Source organism: Cygnus olor, chromosome 2 (genome assembly GCF_009769625.2).
Source record: "Cygnus olor isolate bCygOlo1 chromosome 2, bCygOlo1.pri.v2, whole genome shotgun sequence".
Classification (NCBI taxonomy): domain Eukaryota; kingdom Metazoa; phylum Chordata; class Aves; order Anseriformes; family Anatidae; genus Cygnus; species Cygnus olor.
In genome coordinates, this window is record NC_049170.1 from 26189144 (window position 1) to 26207021 (window position 17878).

The 17878-nt window shown below is 37.3% G+C and overlaps 1 protein-coding gene across 2 annotated transcripts in view; it reads left to right on the top strand.

The window, feature by feature from the left end:
- The window catches only part of CASD1 (CAS1 domain containing 1), a 33230-nt gene extending 16172 nt beyond the window's left edge, over positions 1 to 17058 (top strand). Inside the window, exons 7-18 of one of the 2 annotated variants that reach the window (XM_040549606.1) lie at positions 1822 to 1945; positions 3182 to 3396; positions 4451 to 4876; positions 5277 to 5366; positions 5951 to 6070; positions 8273 to 8429; positions 9980 to 10059; positions 10953 to 11054; positions 12359 to 12499; positions 12705 to 12782; positions 13637 to 13729; positions 14802 to 17058. In XM_040549606.1, the coding sequence (XP_040405540.1) occupies positions 1822 to 1945; positions 3182 to 3396; positions 4451 to 4876; positions 5277 to 5366; positions 5951 to 6070; positions 8273 to 8429; positions 9980 to 10059; positions 10953 to 11054; positions 12359 to 12499; positions 12705 to 12782; positions 13637 to 13729; positions 14802 to 15068 (1893 nt within the window). In that variant the 3' untranslated portion in view covers positions 15069 to 17058. The remainder of the gene's footprint in view (positions 1 to 1821; positions 1946 to 3181; positions 3397 to 4450; positions 4877 to 5276; positions 5367 to 5950; positions 6071 to 8272; positions 8430 to 9979; positions 10060 to 10952; positions 11055 to 12358; positions 12500 to 12704; positions 12783 to 13636; positions 13730 to 14801) is intronic. The other variant, XM_040549607.1, reaches the window with a different exon arrangement.
- The last annotated feature ends 820 nt before the right edge of the window (positions 17059 to 17878 follow it).

Below are 17878 nucleotides of genomic sequence, written 5' to 3' on the forward strand. Positions count from 1 at the left end.
TATTCCAATTTATAATAAAAATATGCTACCAATGAATTTCCTGCTTCTAGCTAGTAGTTCTGAAGTATTTTATTATAGCTATGTGATGTACAGTACTTGCTCACTGGCAGCAATAGTGGTTGATAAGCTTTGATTAGCTTGGATCGTAGGTAAAAACAGAAGTAGCTTCATTCCAAGCGGATTATTCATGAAGAAAATTCAAGTGCTTGCATACTAACTGGGATGCATGTTTAATAAACTGCATCTTTTCAGGCACAAAATACTGCATTTGAGTATGGACCAGCACGGAATGCTCATTTTGGGTGCCCACATTTCTCTTAGGCTTATATGGGCAAAAAGCTGGCATGAATAATTCAACAAAAGGATTTGCATTTCCTGGGTGTTGTTCCATTGGAAGTTTCCATCACTGCTATAGGCTGCAGCATCAGAGAAAACAGGTCTGACAAGGACCTGAAGAGCTTACCTAAGCCATCAGTTTGCCACGAGGCAGGATCAGTTGCGTCTCCGCTGTGCTTGACAAGAGTTTGTCTAACTAATTATTTAAAACTTCCAGTGGTGGAAGTCATGGTTTCAGCCTCTCTGAAGTAGTCTACTCCAGTAGTTTACTGGTACTGGGAGTCAAGAATCAAACTGCTCATCTCATTAATTTCATATTTAATGTCCCCTTCTTCCAAATACTTTGGAAGTGGAATTTGAAAGGAATTAGCTATTATGATTTCCTATCAGCTCAGATGCAGAGGGGAGAAAATGCATTCCATTTTAAACAACGTACTTTGAAAGCAGTTTGGTTTAGAGACAGTTCAGGAATTCTACTGATCTGGAAGCTCCTGAGCATTCTGATCTTCCAGGTGAAGATCATGTATGTGTGTGTAACCTCCACGCATTTCCTGAGGGATCAGACATTTTCTGTTTCCTTACAGATGAAAATCCTAAATTCTCTTCCTCTGTGGGATCCACATAAATATACTGCACTTTAGTGGCATGATTAAGCCTAGAATACCTCTGCTCTGTCTTAAAATCTAGTATGTCTTACTAGCATGAGTAATCACCGTATTTCACACAGAAGAAGCTGTTACATACGGGTAGTATGCTGGCACAGAAGACCAGGTTGCAAAACTGTAGGACTCTTGGCTAAATAATCCATTGTACTCATAAGGATGTTAGTATGCTATCATTTCTGGACGGTAGAAGAGACACAAAGCAACAACATGAACAGCATGAATGTGATGCTCAGCTCTTTATAACACAAACCTATTTACACAAAACACAGGATTTTCTAGAATCCTCACAGGGATTTCTAGAGTTGGCCAAAGATAAATGTCCCCAATTTTAAGAGACTTGTAGAAAAATACATTGCTTTGAAAATCTGATGTATCAGCAACGGGAACGTGGCTAATGGCAGTGTGGTAAGCTGCTAGTAGATGAAACTGGCGTGACCTTGGATTTGACATTATTTTGAAACTTCTTTCTATCTTTAACTGTCTCTGTACTCCTTTTTCATAGCTTTTGATTTGGTCATGATACTTTAGTTTGGACATGTCTATCTTAATATGTCAAAGCTTAACAGTTTATAAATAGAAGTAAAGTATTATAAGCTGGAGAAGCTCCAGCTAGTACAAAACTCAGCTGCTGGCTTATTTTAAGAAAAGGAGGTTGCTCTGAGACTGTCTCCCTGGTGCTCTGCTTTTTAAAACCTGGCTTTATGTTCAATAGAGTATGTTTCTTAAAATGTATGTAAAAATACTCAAGGTATTTTAGCTGTGCAGATTTATCTACTGGGAGACATATAGGTTCTGAATCTCTTTTTGTTTAATTTTCCAGTGGTCTATCAAGATTCACAATGGCAGCAATGAAGCCCTCACACAATATAAAATCAATATCACTTCAATTGCACCTCTTTTGGAAAAATTAGCAAAAAGTAGTGATGTTTACTGGGTCTTACAAGGTAAAGTAATGAACAGTTGGTAACAACAATTCATACTGTTGCTGTCTGTTGAACCATTCTTTTGTAGAAGCATATGGAGAGCTTAGCCCATACCGCTGACTTCCAGATTAAATATGTTGTTTGGATTCTAATGCGGCTTTTCTTGCAGCCATAACAAGCTGGCACCTAAGTAGTTGTTAGTAGCAATGGAGATCTTAATTCTCTCTCAGGAAAGTCTTTTGCCTTCTGAACTCTTAATTCTGTTAGCTCTCTCTCAGACTCAAGATGCCAGGAGTATTCTCGCAGTGGTGTGCTCCATACATGCCTCAAGGGAGTCAAGAACACAAATGCATAAAACATCTGTATTCCTGTGTTCATATTCCATTAAATTTTCAGATTACATAAATAATAGGAAAGGTTCAACAGCCTGTGCATGTCTAGAATGAATAGACACATACTCTAAAGAATATAGAGAACTCAGCTCTCTAGAGTGTACACTTCTGTACACTAAGCACTGATGAATTAAGATTTGGAGCCAGAAATCATGGTTCAAAATGAGCCTGTGAGATTTGTTATGGCACTAAGCTTACATTCTTTTACTTTTCTTTATTAAAACTCAGCTATGTCTCTGAAACTGAACAACGAGCTGATAGTAGAATGTACTCCTGGTCTATTAGCCGTGGAATGTGACATTCTCATCACCTCAGTAAGGTGATGTTCCAAATTTCTGAAAAGCTGAGATTCTACCATCAGTTAAACTGGAATCAACAGGAACAAGTGGAGTATGTTTATAGGCTGTAGCTAAGAGGAATGAGAAACTGGTTTCTATTGCAGTAACTAGAGTTCTGAGATTTTTTTTCCCTACGTGTTTGTTCTGCTGCTTATCTTCTATCCTCTTGGCTTTGGAATCCCCCAGGTAAAGGTTCCTTTACTGAGAAAAGGCATCAGCAGCTCTACACTCCAAGCATTATATGCTCTTTATGGAGCACAGAAGCTCGGGGAAATTAAAACAGGCATTCATGTACAGCCAAAGCTTTTTGATCTATTAGTACACATGTATAACTAGGGAATGGTGAAAAGAATATTTCGTCATAAGCAACTCTGGTTGCTGTAGCAGTCGCTCATTCCTCACTGTATACTTTTTACTGTAGCATTAAACAATTGTGCCTACCAAAATGAAAGGAGCAACTTGAATTAAATAAATGTATTTGCGAAGTGGAAGATTAATGTGCCCACTCTTTGTCCTTTCAAACTCAGATCCTGTTTATGAAGATATGCTGAGTGAGAGTCGGAAAATGATCACTAATGAGAAAATAGATGCTTATAATGAAGCAGCTGTTCGTATTCTGAACAGCAGCTCCCGAAATTCCAAAGCTAAAGTTAAAGTGTTCAGTGTATCGAAACTGATAGCACAAGAAACTATTATGAAGTCTTCAGATGGCCTGCATCTCCCGGAATCAAGCAGGGATACAGTAAGTATTTTTAGCGCAGGTCAACATTAAAAAGTATTAATTGTAAAAGAAGATTTCAGGTGTATGTTCTGAAACATCAGACAATGTGAATGTAGTGAGGACTCACATTCTTCAGGAAATTTTGCTCAGAAGAGCCCAGTAGGTGAGAGGGCAGTCAGTTATACTGATGTTTAAAAACTGTAATATCTAACATGATAGTACATAGTGGATTTACAGCTATTTTTAAATAGCTATATCTTTTAGACCCTGAGTGCAAACTTCATGCTTTCATCTGCATAAATGATTTAGGGTGATTTGTGAAGCAGTCCTAAGGAGTAGGTCTTCTTTCTTCTCCTATGTGCCCACATAGTTTAATTTAGAAAAGAGTACAAACAGGATGAGAAACACACAGTATACACCTTCCCCGTTGCATGGAGTGCCACTGGCTTTAATCCTTATGTTATCTTATGACTACATACGTATGCAGTGAGCCTCTCAGAACTTTATCAGTTTGTGCTTTCTGTGACTGAGCTCTTCTGTTGCGTCAGTTTTAGTTCTACTCCTTTGCAGGTTTCAATTGCTTTCAGTTGCTGATGAACTAAATATCATCTCACCACACATTTCAGTCTCTTTGTCATGTTTTAGACATGTTCATTACCTGTGCCTTGAGGGCCTTAAATTCGTGAGATATTTTTCATTTATGGTCCATTTAGTTCTTTATAGCTCCTTTTAGCCTTAAAGAGAGCCCTTCTGTTGTAAAAGTGAGAATCATAGAATATCCCGAGTTGGAAGGGACCCACAAGGATCATCGAGTCCAACTCCTGGATTAATTAGGATTAAGTCTTTCTGCTTACCTCAAGAAGCTCAAGGGTTTACCCTTTGGAAGAGATGTTTTGACTCTTAATGCTGAATGCAACTAGGTGTATGGGGGGCTACTATGAACTTTTTCTTACATAACGATAAGGGAGAATTGCATGTTTTCTGTCAATTCACGATCTACTTAAAGATTTCTTATGATGAAAATTTTTACTTTTAAAGTAGAGATTAATCGGAAAATTGCTTATTTATTTGACAGAATGCGATGATTCTTATGAATGTCTACTGCAATAAGATAATGAAGCCCATTGATGGCTCCTGCTGCCAGCCTCAGCCTCCTCTCACTCTGATACAGAAATTAGCTTTCTGTTTCTTTACTTTGTCCATTATTGGATATTTAATTATCAGTTTAATTCACCGGAATAATTATCGGAAGAACAAATCATGCACCGATTTGGAAATCGGAGAGGAGAAGAAACCTGCCATCAATACTCCTAATGTTTCTACTTTAGAGATGCTCTTACACTCCTTCTGCAAACTCGGTCTAATCATGACCTATTTTTATCTGTGTGACAGAGCAAATCTTTTCATGAAGGAAAATAAATTTTATACACACTCATCTTTCTTCATACCAATCGTCTACATCTTGGTTTTGGGGGTATTTTATACCGAAAATACCAAAGAGGTAATGATCAAGTTGACATCCTGCTTGTAATATTGCTTGACAGTTTGAGTGTAAATTTCTGATTGCTAATTATTGAAAGTAAAATTCTTAAAATCAGCATAACTCATCTTCAAAAATATAAAGTTTGCATGCAGTTAGATGTAAAATCTTTTTAAAAGCATGTGGGTGCGAGCACTTTTAGCCAGTCATACGGTCCATCTTTTAAGTGAATGTAGCTCAGATATCTGAGAATGTAGACCAGATTAGCATTTCATAGACCTGTGTCCATTAGAAGGAAGGCTTTTACAATTTAGACCTATTTGCCATAAAGTGGTTTATTGTTTTGAACTTTTTCTCCTCATTTTGTAGATGTTCGTTGTACTTTTTGGAATAGCAACACTCTTATTTTGTTTTGCATTAGACTAAAGTGTTAAATAGAGAACAGACTGATGAATGGAAGGGCTGGATGCAACTTGTTATTTTGATTTATCATATCTCTGGAGCAAGCACTGTAAGTGATTTGAAAATTGTGTTTTCAAGTGGGATTGGATTTCATGTTTTCAAGTGGGAATGCAATTTAGACATGTTACTTCAAAAGGAGGATAGTGCAAATGCTTAATAGAATTGAATAGAGGGAATAACTAATACTGTTGTTCCTGTAGTTTTAGAAATGGTATTTGCAGAATTAGTTTTTTTCCTCTTTCAGTTCCAATGATAAGAGAATTTTATGCATTACGCAACCCATGAAAAAATATACTTGTTTTCTCAGTGTAGAAGATTGTGTTAACTTACTTTTAATTGTTAGCAACACTTTATTTTTATGTTCAGAACTTGAAACTCTTGAAGGTAAGCTTTCAGAGATTCCTTCTTAACTCTATCTTAACTGGTTACAGAATATGGAAATTGTAGAGCTATAAATAGAAGGAATGCATTCAGATTATCAGAGAGGTTAGGGCAACAAGAGAGCTTAGTAATAAATGAGAAACGCAGTTTAATATTTTTCTTTGTTAAACCTGATTTAATGCAATGCAGAAAAAGGAAAACCAAAAGCATTTATGTGGCCATCTATAAAGGGTACATTATTTTTCTCAACAGTTTTTGCCTGTGTACATGCACATTCGAGTTCTGGTTGCTGCATATCTGTTCCAAACAGGTTATGGGCACTTCTCATATTTTTGGATAAAAGGTGACTTTGGCGTATACAGAGTGTGTCAGGTAAGAATATATACTTACTGTTTCTATAAGGAATTTTTTTTTTCAAAAATAAAATACCTGTAACATATCCATACTCCATAAATAACGTGATACCAGATTACTTAACCAGAGTTTTCAAATCCCAAATGGCTGTTTTTTCTGTCTAATCTGAACTGTTTAATTGTGTTTATCTGATACAAACACATGACATATGCATAATAATTACAATGTAAAACATGTATGTAGGCTTAAAAGAAACACAAGTATTAAATACTTTCCAATATATAGCAATGGCATTTCCATTGCAGTAGCAATTTCCAATATACATTTATAAACAGAATGTAGCTAATGATGCAGGCAGGCTGGCTGGCAGTAAGGAGGGATATCCATGGCACCAAACTTACTGGGCTAAATCTTCCTAGGTTTCTTCTATAGTCAGTGGTGAGAAAGAGGTTTACTTGGATAGCTGTGATGTACCGAATCACGCTTTGGAGCAGCCTCTTTCCAGCTGCTGTTGAGCATAGATGGGTGGTATGAACGTTCTCATCGGCTCTCCATTTTTAGCAAAAATTACGGTTTTCCCAGAATAAGTCACTGGAAATGCTTCACTTTGTTTCCCTTACTTTGTTCTTACCACATCAGCCTGCTCCATGCCATTATTTTCTATTTATTATTATTATTACTAGTGTGTTTCTATTAGAGGTTTATTGTTTTTTTTTTTTTTGACGAGTAGATAAATGTTTGGTGAATCCAAGAGGCAGTTGTGTACAGGTCTTCTTTTTTCGTCTTTCTCTGTGAATAAAGGTGGTTATTCAGCACATTGGTTTGCTTGCTCCCAGCACTGCAAGTCTTTATGTAGATGAAACAAACACTGTTTTGTCTCTGATTTAAATAGAAGTCATTTTCAAGTGCTTACATTGTACAAGCTTTTAATTTTTGCTTGCCTTTTGGGTCTTTTCTTCACTGTGAAAAGAAAAACTTTGGGGTTGGTTAGTTGAGACCATTAGTAGTGTCCCAAAACACTTGCTTTTCCTTTTTTTTTTCCTTCAGATGAGTGATGGTTTGGATCTGTTGAAAAAACTTTCCACACTGCTATTTCATTAAGTATCCAACTGTTTTGTACCAAAGTAGGCTGCTAATACATGAGCAAGAGGCATCACTGCAATATTCGCTGCCTCTTTCAAAGCTCTGCATAGCAGCACCAAATGTTCCACGCTACTGTTTCACTTGTTACAGGATCCCAGCTAATTTTTTTTTTTTTTTTTTTTGTCAGGACGGTAGAGTTCTGCGTAACAGTATGTTTAACCATTTGGTATCTAGAATATGACTGAAAATACCACACCCCTGTAGTGTTTTTCTTTAGAAGTAATGAATGTTTCACAAACATATCAGATGTAGCTGCTTCCTTTGGAGGGAAAAAAAAAAGTTCTCTTTCACTTGAAGAGTGAAACTCTTTCACAGGTGTTTTCCCTGAAGGCTTTTCAGTTGTGGCTTCAAATTCTCAGTTCAAAAGGCAAAATGGAGAGAAAACAAATACTTTCCAGTCAGCTATATTGATTCTCTCGGGTTTGTTTTTGGTTTTCTTCCTCAGAGACAGTGTAGTAGAGGCTACGTTTGTTAATAAAGAAAACTATTTCTTGCACTGTAAGAATACTGGAGAACGTGTCTCTTTTTGTGGTTTCCCTCCCAGGTTTGGCAGTGTGTGCCGTAGCAGTGATTTTAAACAAAGAAAGAAACAAAACCCTCCTATTGCTATTAAGGGTCACACTGTAACTTGGATCGTTCTGCTTATTAAACGTAGGGCTCCAGCCCAGCCGCAGCACTGGTAAGGGCACTAGCCTGGCTTTGACCAAGCCAGCCCTGTTTGCTGTTAGTGCAAGCAGGGTGGTGGTGACAGCATCCAGCAGCTGGCATACTCACTCAGTCCCCAGCCTGGGGTCAGTTCGTTTGACCCAGTTTTCATTGCTGTCGCTGCCAAAATAGGCCAGGGTGGACTGGTCCAGTCCTACATAACCAACCTGCGCCTCATACTGCAGTGGTGTTGCTCCCTGAGATATTTACCCATGTGTCGACTGGAATGTAACCAGGGAGTGAGGTGTGAAATACTTAGGTGCTTTTCGGATAATGTCAAAGAAACATATTCCTCATCTCTCCCAGCTTTGCCTCACGGTTTATGTATACCCTGGATGGAAATGTATTCTTCTTGCCTCTGACTCCCTCCAGGTTTTATTTCGTCTCAATTTCTTGGTCGTGGTACTGTGCATAGTGATGGACCGACCTTACCAGTTCTACTACTTTGTGCCATTAGTCACTGTCTGGTTTATGATCATTTATGCCACCTTAGCCATATGGCCTCAGATAGTCCAGAAGAAAGCAAACGGTAAGATAATATTCCTTTATAATTCTGCTATAAAACGTTTCCATGTTACTACAGATCATAACCACACAGAAAACTACTGTCAGTAGATCTCAGCCCGTTTGTAACGTAGCACAAAGTATGTTAAATGGCTGCTCACAGAAATAGTTTGTCAGAGATGAATGATATGTCCAGTAAAAAATAAAACGGCTGGTAACTAAACTCCTCTGTCTCTGGTTATAGTCATAGAGTGCTTTTCTGTGGATTTTGACCATCAGAAATTATTTTATCAAGAGTTGATATACTAAATGAAAGCTAAAACCATAATACTACATGGTCTATGCTAGTCAAAATTACCACTGTAGTGTAGGGACAGGTGTAGCAAGAACTATGATCATCCACACGTTCCTATTTTCTACTGCCAACATGCGTGATCCATCTTGAGCACTAATTCTCTAAGTCCAGCCAAAAAAGGGGGGTTGTTAAGGGCCTTAGTCTCTTATGTTAAGTGGACCGTGGAAAGTGTTTTTTATGATGCGAATATTTTAAATAAAAAATGAAGTGAAATGCCAGTTTCTCATGGATTACAGTTTATTGAAGAGCTGTCATCATGTGGTAATGCTCATTATTTAATTCACCTAAATTAAAACTAATAACCCTAAGAGTCTTAGATCTTCTTTCCCTATTGATGGAGTAAAATCCGAATTTTATAGTCTGCAGATATGAAAATGAAATACATCAAATACATGCTAGGAATAGACGTTGCAGAAATAAGTTAGCAACTTTACAAGTTATCTAGAAGGCAAATATATCATATTTGTATGTATGTATGTACTAATATTTCTACAAAGGCAATCTTCCAGGTGCAGTGAAATGACTGTTGTGTATTTCAGAGAAATAATGTACTGTGAAATTAGAAAATCTTCTAGTGACAACTTTTGTGTGTACTTCCTTACTAATAGCTGTCAATTTGTATGGTGAGAGAAGGAGATGATTTCTCGTTTGCAGTGTTGAAGCCTGGGTAGAGGTTAATATCAGTTGACAGCTTTGAGGAACAGTTTCTCTGGCTTGTCTTAACAAAACACTTGTCCTTAATGTACTCAGGCTGAACAGCAGGTCAGATGGTAGCTCAGAGTTTAGGAATATGTGCTCTACTTATTTCACACAACAACAGCTGCTGGGGACTTCATTTTGCATTCAACTAGAATTAGAAGTACCTGTGTGAAATGTTTGTGAAGGCAGAGGCTTTAAAACAGTGTTTTTGTTTGAACGCTGACATTCTGATTCTGTATTTGTGTTGTCCTTGTTTTTAGATATGAGGCTTAGTTTAGGATTAACAGGCTGGTAATTGCTATAAATGTTTATTTTAATTGCTTAAAGTAAAATGTAAAGTATAAATATATAGTTAGTGGTAAAATATTGGTAGGATTTGAATGTTTATTTATGAATGCATCTATTACTGAGCATGGCTACGCTAATAGTTGGCAATTATTATTAAATACGTATAAATATTCATTGTTTTTGCTAGTGGAAAAATTGATGACCATATACTGATTAATTTATTTTTTCTTCAGGGAACTGCTTATGGCATTTCGGATTACTGCTTAAACTGATTTGTTTACTGGCCTGTATATATTTTCTGTCATATTCTCAGGTTTGTAAACTTGTACTATTCACATCCTTGTTGATGAACAATATTAGCTGCTTTTTAGTGCACTCATGACTTGAGTAGTTGCTTCTATAAAATAAATAGGAAAAGTTGAACCTGTTTTTGGTTTTGAATTGGTGTGGTTGCTGGAAAAAAAAAAAGCGTCTAACTCATTTCTTTGTAATGCTCGACATGTTTTTGGTATATTGCTACAAGTGTAATAAATATGGAGGTGTATGGGTTTTGTTTGTTTGGGGTATGTTTCTTGTTTTGTGTTTTCGAATGTGCTGTATCTAAAGTTACTGGGATTTGAATCAGATAGCATATGGCAATACCGACATCTGTCTCTTAGAGACCTGCTGTTGGCTTTGATACTTTATCAAAAGACTGGTTCTCGTGCTAAATTATCAATTTACTGCATACTGTAAGTAAAAATGAGAGACGTAAGGGCAGAGTTTGTCACTCTGTAATTTACAGTGCCTTTTGTGTGTTTTTTAATCTGCTGTTGTTTTTACACCTGTTGAAGTATAGTCTCCTGTAGAATATGCATTTTTTCTCCCAACACATAGGTGGATCTCTTCCTTTAAGCCTGCAGAACAAAATGAAAGAAGTGCCCACCTTTATGGGAAAACAAAAAAAAAAAAAAAAAAGAAAACCTTTTTCATCTGAAGTATTTTTGGTTTCGTGGGTTTGTTTTTTTGGCTTTTGGCAGGGGTAGGGGATGTTTCTGAGGAAGCCAGTTAATTTGGTGATGCCACTTAGCTTCAAGGTCAGATGATTTATACTGTTGAAACTGGGATGACATAATATCAAAAGACAGCTAATTGATTTAAATGTAGTAAACGTGGTTGACATTAATGTTAATGCTTTTGCAATGTTTTTGTTGTTGTTAATTACAGGGTGCATTTGAGAAGATGTTTTCTTTTTGGCCACTGTCCAAGTGTTTTGAACTGAATGGGAATGTCTACGAATGGTGGTTTAGGTGGAAGTTAGATCGCTATGTATGTAACATTTGCATTTCTATACTGTACTTTTAAGTGGTTTTTTTGTTTTTTTGTTTGTTTTTTTTTTAGTTTGGAGGGTGGGGGGTGGTTGTTTTCCCTTCCTCTAGAGAAAGCAAGAGTCTGTCACAGTGGATTGTTCATTTCATGATTAATCCACATCCATCTTAATTCTGCAAATGGCTGTCAAAGCCTTGCTTTAAAGATAGACGTTGACGTACGTGCTGCTGGATCCTGCTTAGTTACTTAAAATAAATGTGATCTTTTTTTTTTTGTCTTTCACCAGAAATTTCGCTATGAAAATGTACTGCCAGCAGCACTTCAGGCTCTTGAAATACAAAACAAATTGTTTTGGTAGCTTTCTTAATGCTTTTTGAAAGTTGTATCAATTAAACATGTATTTCTTTTAAGGTAACTTTTACGATACTTTTGTTAAAATTGGGATCTTGATGCCAAAACCAGACTATTGCACATAGTTTTAAATGCTTTTACAGTGGCAAAGTGCTTTTTTTTCCCCATTATTGACACTACAATGTTGAGGATAGAACAACAGGGAGAAATTGTTTTTGTTTTTTTCCTTTCTTGGAAAGGTAAGCAGAATGTCTAAGATGAGAGCCTTTATCTGCTAACCTTATCCTTAACTGGATCACGTGCATGCTTCTCCATCTGATGGTCTTCAGTAACAAATTTGTGGAGTTCGTGGTGCACTCACTGCAGCGTTTTGGACGTGGAGCTCTGTTGGCTGTAAGCAGTGTGTATTCTGTGATGCTGCTAAAGAGGAAGTCCCAAATTAATACTGAAGACTAACCGTGCGTGGGCCTGGAACAGCATCATTTTGGTAGCTAATGAGAACTTGGCATAGCATCATGAAACACTGCTGAAGAATTGTGTCTGTGAGACTCGCAGTGCTTTGTGAAAATGTTTCACCTGCCAGCTTGGAGAAAGCCAGAGCAACATGCTTTTTCCCCAAAGTAAACCCTTTTTGATGCTGGCGTAGGTTACAGAGAGGATAGTAGGTACTTGAAAGCTGCTTGAGATTTCATTGTCTTGAAATTTCATGTCTTTAACGCTCTGGGAAGCATTAGTAGGAATACTTCATTTTAGTTTTTGAGCTGAGTTAAAAATGCAGCTTAGAGCACTCTAGTGTAGGAAGCCTTTTTTGTTAGTTTCAGTAAATCTGGGAAAGGAAAGGAGCTTAGGCTTTGGTATTACAAATAGACTCTACGGTAGCATTTCTGTTGAAAAAGTTTTTATCTGAAGTACGTGTAAAAGCCATGAAATACTCACTGCATTGTCTTTCACAGGTGGTTTTTCATGGGATGCTGTTCGCTTTTATTTATCTGGCATTGCAGAAACGTCAGATGATTTCAGAAGGAAAGGGAGATGCACTTTTCTCCAACAGAGTTTCAAATGTTTTATTATTTATTTCAATTGTATCCTTTATGGTATGTATCTAGTTTAACTATTTACAAATTTAACTATTACAATCAAGTTTGTAAATCCACACAGAATCCGCTTTCTGAAGTTCTTGTTTAGGAAATGCTTGATTTTAAAAATCAACTCCTGGTTTTTTTTCAACAGCTTATCTGTTGGTTCATTTGTAAATGTTACATACAATTGTTACCCAGACTGATTTTTGTCGTCTTCTAGACCTACTCCATTTGGGCTAGTAGCTGTAAAAACAAAACGGAGTGCAATGAACTGCATCCTTCTGTTTCTGTGGTGCAGGTAATTATATTCCTTTTCCTTACAGTGACCAATCTAGAGTGTTTGGTTTTTAATTGTTTTTAAATATAATATCTTTGCTTTAGTGTGGAATGTCAGATGATTGGTTTCATCTTCATGTCTGAAAATGAAAAAGGATTTAACTGCACTGCTCGCTGTTTCTCAGTGTTTTATTACTGAAATTGCATCCTGTGATTATGCTTTTGATTAACCTTGATGTCATTAGTGTACGTTCATACACAATTCAAGGCCAAAACCAACTTCTGGCTAATTGCACAGCAGTGGTAAAAGGAGGGAGCTGTAGGGGAGCGTTACAGTTTGGGCAGTGTTAGTGTACTAAGCGAGCCCTGTGGTTACTTCTAGACAGAAGAGGTGGGCCGCAGGGGCATGTGTATGGTTTTAAGTTAAATTTTCCTCTTACTGTCTTTCCTGTCCTACCTAGCCCCAGCTGTTTGATCCTGTTCCCTCTGTTTCTTTTTTTTTTTAACTTGTAGCTTGTCCAGTTGAGGGGCAGCACGTGTGACTTCAGTATTTTAGTGTTAATATGCCCATCTCAACATCTTTTCTACACTTTGTCTTCAAAAACAGAAGGTTAACGTATATTTGTGGCTATCTTTGTCATGACTCTACTGAAGCTGTAAACATAACTTGCTATGCTATTGCAGTGTAATAGACTTGCAATTTTCAGACTGACTTCAAGTATAAACTATTTATACGTTAGACTTGAAAGAGAATTTAATATTTTTATGATGCACTTTTAGTTTGGTTAAAACGAATAATTTTTTTTGTGTGTGACCTACTTGTCACCCACAGTCACTCTTTTTCTTCCTTTTTTTTTTTTCCTTTCTTTTCTTAAGATTTTAGCTTTCATCCTCATCAGGAACATTCCTGGATATGTGCGATCTGTATATAGCTCATTCTTTGCCTGGTTTGGCAAAATTTCTCTAGAGGTAAGTAGGATGATAAGAACCGCAAAGAATTTCAGCTTAGGAATGTAAAGATGTTTTGTTATGCAAATTGCGGTATTAAGATAAGTACCAAATACATGTATGGCTTTATTTAATCCTACTTGACCTGTTTTAGTGTTGTAACTTCCATCCACACTAAGAAATCCCAGCTGAAATAGCAGTCTCAGAGTATCGATCTTATCTCTTATGCTGTTTTGGGGGGGACTTTAAGGCTGTGAGAGTTGGGGCTTAATGCTGAGGTAAGCTGTGGCTTGTATGCGATTGGAAGATACATTCTAAGTCATTTGAAGAATCAGCATTAATTATATTGTCTAGTATAAGCCCACTTATAAACAAGTTTGCCTTAGAAAGCTTTGCTGTATTAATAAAGAAATATATCTTTACAAGCAAAATGCTTCTTAGTGCAAGTTTTCTTCTTCCATTGAGTGAGTATTGTGAAACAGTAGGAATTATCTTGCTTTCCATTTTATTTGCTCTTTATTAATTTTACTGTAATCTTATAATTTATTTTTTAAAGGAAAATTAATTTACATGAAGAAATAGCTTATAGGAGAAACTCCGTAATACAGTGTATGTGTAGCACGAGATTACATTTATTTTTTTTTAAGGGTCTTGTTTTCACCATGCTGATTAATGGTGAACTTTAAGATGCTCATCAACTCCAGGGGCTTCCACGTTCACCAGCAGTTAAAGCATTGCCTTTTGTTTGAGGGTACGTGAGTAAGTCCCGCAGCACTAGCTGAGCGCAGGCATATTCCTGATCTGTCCTCATACAATATAAATGATGCTTCCTTATGCCTTATTCAGGTAAGAGCTCAGCAAACCTGTTTTGCTGTGCGCTGTAACAAGCAAACAGTCTGCTAGCTCAGTTGCTGGGCCTCATCTGAGGAGGCTTATAGCAAAGACCTGTGGAATACAGCTCCTGAAAGTACATAATTTGTCTGACTTGAGCAGAAGTACATCGTGTCACTTGATGCAATAGTAATATGTGTTCTTCATATAAGCAAAAAATTTTATATATAAGTAGTTTTAAACACTTTATTTTTTCTTGCAGCTGTTCATCTGCCAATACCACATTTGGCTGGCAGCAGACACAAAGGGGATCTTGGTGCTCATTCCTGGATATCCGATGTTTAATGTTATTGTCAGCACTTTTATATTTGTGTGTGTGGCACATGAAATTTCTCAGATCACTAACGATCTAGCACAGATTGTGGTTCCTAAAGATAACTCCACTCTGCTGAAAAGGTTGCTATGCATAGCTGGATTCTTTTCTGGACTCCTCCTCTTCTCAGCAATGCAAGATCAGTCAAGGCATTAACTTGAAAAGGTTCTTGAAAACTTTTCTTCAGGTTTACTTTGCATCTGCCTGAACAGAAGTTCTCAGCTGGAAGTACAGGAAGACATTGACATGAAGTGTGGAAGATGTAAATAGTGGAAATGTACATATTTTGTGTGAAAATAGCATTCTCAAAGAATCCAAGAAACAAGAATGCACTGTACAGAATTGCATGTGAAAGCGAGTCTTTTTCTACTGGATATATGTTTCTGTTTACATATCTGTTTAAACGTGACAAAAGACATGAAGTGAAATGGTACAGCAGCATCACGCGCCTATCATGGAATTATCCACACCTTGGGTCAACCGAATGAAGAGTGGCTACTGCTAGAGGGCTGCATGTACGTAACGCACGCTCTAGGCATTCTCATCAAGGAGCAAGAGGAGAGCAAAGCTGCCATCCTTAGTTAATGGGCACCGTTAGCTGATGTGAAGCATGAGGTTACTTCTCTGGTAAACCAGGGCATTTTCCTAAACAAAGCAGTAACTTGTTCAGGAGGGACTGTTTTAGGTGGAGATAGAATATGTTACATGAAACCCTTTATACGTGGAAATAAAAAGTCATCACCAATTCAGTGACTTAAGATTATATACAGGTTTACATAATAGGTGTTTTTAAGACATTTCCAGGAAATATGGTGAATTTTGAGGTTGAAACTCTTGTTAAATATATAGAGAAAATATTTGATTTTTTTTTTCCCTGAAGTTCTTTGCCTGTGTGCAGTTCTTTCTGTGCAGTCCCAGTGGACAACCAGATGAGTAATTTTCTCAGCTGAATATTGGAAAATTCTGGAGAAATTCCATCCTTTTCCAGTCAGACAAAATCCATCATATCCACTTCATCAGATCTTAAGGAAATGGGAGAACAGTGATCTTTTGAATCTTTCTTTGAACCTTTCTAGGCCATCAGTGACCTTGAACCAGGTCTGATTAGGAAACTGGTGCCATATTCTGTCTTGTGATAACGTTTTCATTTAAAAGGATGGGAGTCAATCTGTTGGTACCATGAGGGAAGAGGGATTGAGCGGACATCCTGTTGCGTGTAGATGGTTCGGTGTCAAAATTACAAATCGAATGAGATTGAAGCTGTTGGAGGAACGTTTTTCCCCATCCTTTTCAGCAGTGCTGTTCTTCATTACCACAATTTGAACTCTGAACCCAGTCTTTGGCATGAAAAGGAAAATCTGTGGAAGTGACGAGCTGGAATTTAAGTTCCACTTGGTGAAGTTATGGTAATTTCCCCCTAATTGTGGTTTTTGTTCAAGTAATAGTTTGACCTCGTTTCTTTTACATTATGTTCTTCTGGTTACTTTTTAGCAGTCAAAAACACGACTACAGTATTGTTATCCCAGCATATGTGCAATTATGTGTGATTATAAGCAGTAAGAATCCTAAGTGATACTGTATGTTTTTGATGTTGTCCCAGTTGAATCATGGAAAAAAGAGATACCAATGGCAGTTTAAAAAAAAAAAAAGTGAAAGAATGGCTTCAAATTTGATTTTGGTAAAGAGAATAATTTCTTTTTACAAATGATTATTCATCATAAAAAAAATGAAATAACTTCCCCCAAATTCAGCAGTTTTACTAAGTCTGCCAGATGTTTTGAAGCTGTTGGGAAAATACTGAGCTGTTTGTTCTTTGGTACATTATTTCCAATGTTTGGAAAGTTATCCTCCTTGATAAGTATATTACTGGATACTGAAAGAAATGATATAGGTCAACACTGGTACATAGGATCCGTAACCATCTATGCCAGTATTAGGGTAATGGCGAAATGTGAGTTTGAGGGGATAATTTTTGTTTTGTTCTTCACAAGTTAAGTATTGTAGATATAATTTTATTTATCTGTTGTACAGATTTGGTTAAGAGATTTATTTTTAATGTTTGAAATAATGCACTTGTTTACTGTATGTGGGATAAATATATTTTCAGGTTATGTAAAAGTATGAAGTAATTTAAACATTAAATAAATGTGCCGTGGATGCTTATTTTTGTAATGGGAGCGGCATCGATGAAGTAAAAACTACTTATTGCCTGACTCTAGCTGGGCTGCAGTTCACTATCCTGCCTGGTGTAAGCTACCGATTCGTATTGCAGAATTACTCCAAGGTGATGTTCTGGGTACTGTTACTGCAGACTAAGGCAAGGTAATCACTTGCGTATCCCAAATAATTTCAGGTGCAGTGCAGGAAGAAAGATCCTTTTGCAGTAAGTCAGACCGTCCACTTGTCACAAGTCTAACAGTGGGGTTGAAACAGCCCTCGGCTGCCTTCTGGTCCTTTGTCCCAAATCCCCCTGGAGTCTGGGGGAGGTAACCCAAAGGGGAGATGTAGAAATCTTCCCTGCCAGTTAAAAGCCTGAAGCACTGTGGCCGATTTTCTGTGAAAGAAGAGGAACTGGCGTGACTTCTCTTCAGTATGGTGACAGCAAATTCCTTTGTGTTAAGGAATTTAGCTTTTGAGTTTACCTACTCAGGTCCCACACGAAGTAGCTAATAGAAGGGGGGGCTTCAGAGCATGAGCTCCTCTCCCTGAGGAGGAGAGGTCCACAAGGAGGTGTGGGGCTATTATGTCTAACAAGGGCAAATACTCTTCCCCTCTTTTCCATCACAACAGAAGCTCCGTGCCTGCACAGTCAGGGCCCTTTCTTTGATCTTGAGTCGCGTACCACCTACTACGACTGTCGGTACCCACTACTGCCGTAACAAAGAGGTGTCCAGGGACCGTCTTGTAATAAACAGGCAACACCATCACTAATGTTCTTCCTATTTATTAGATTTGACATTCTGTAT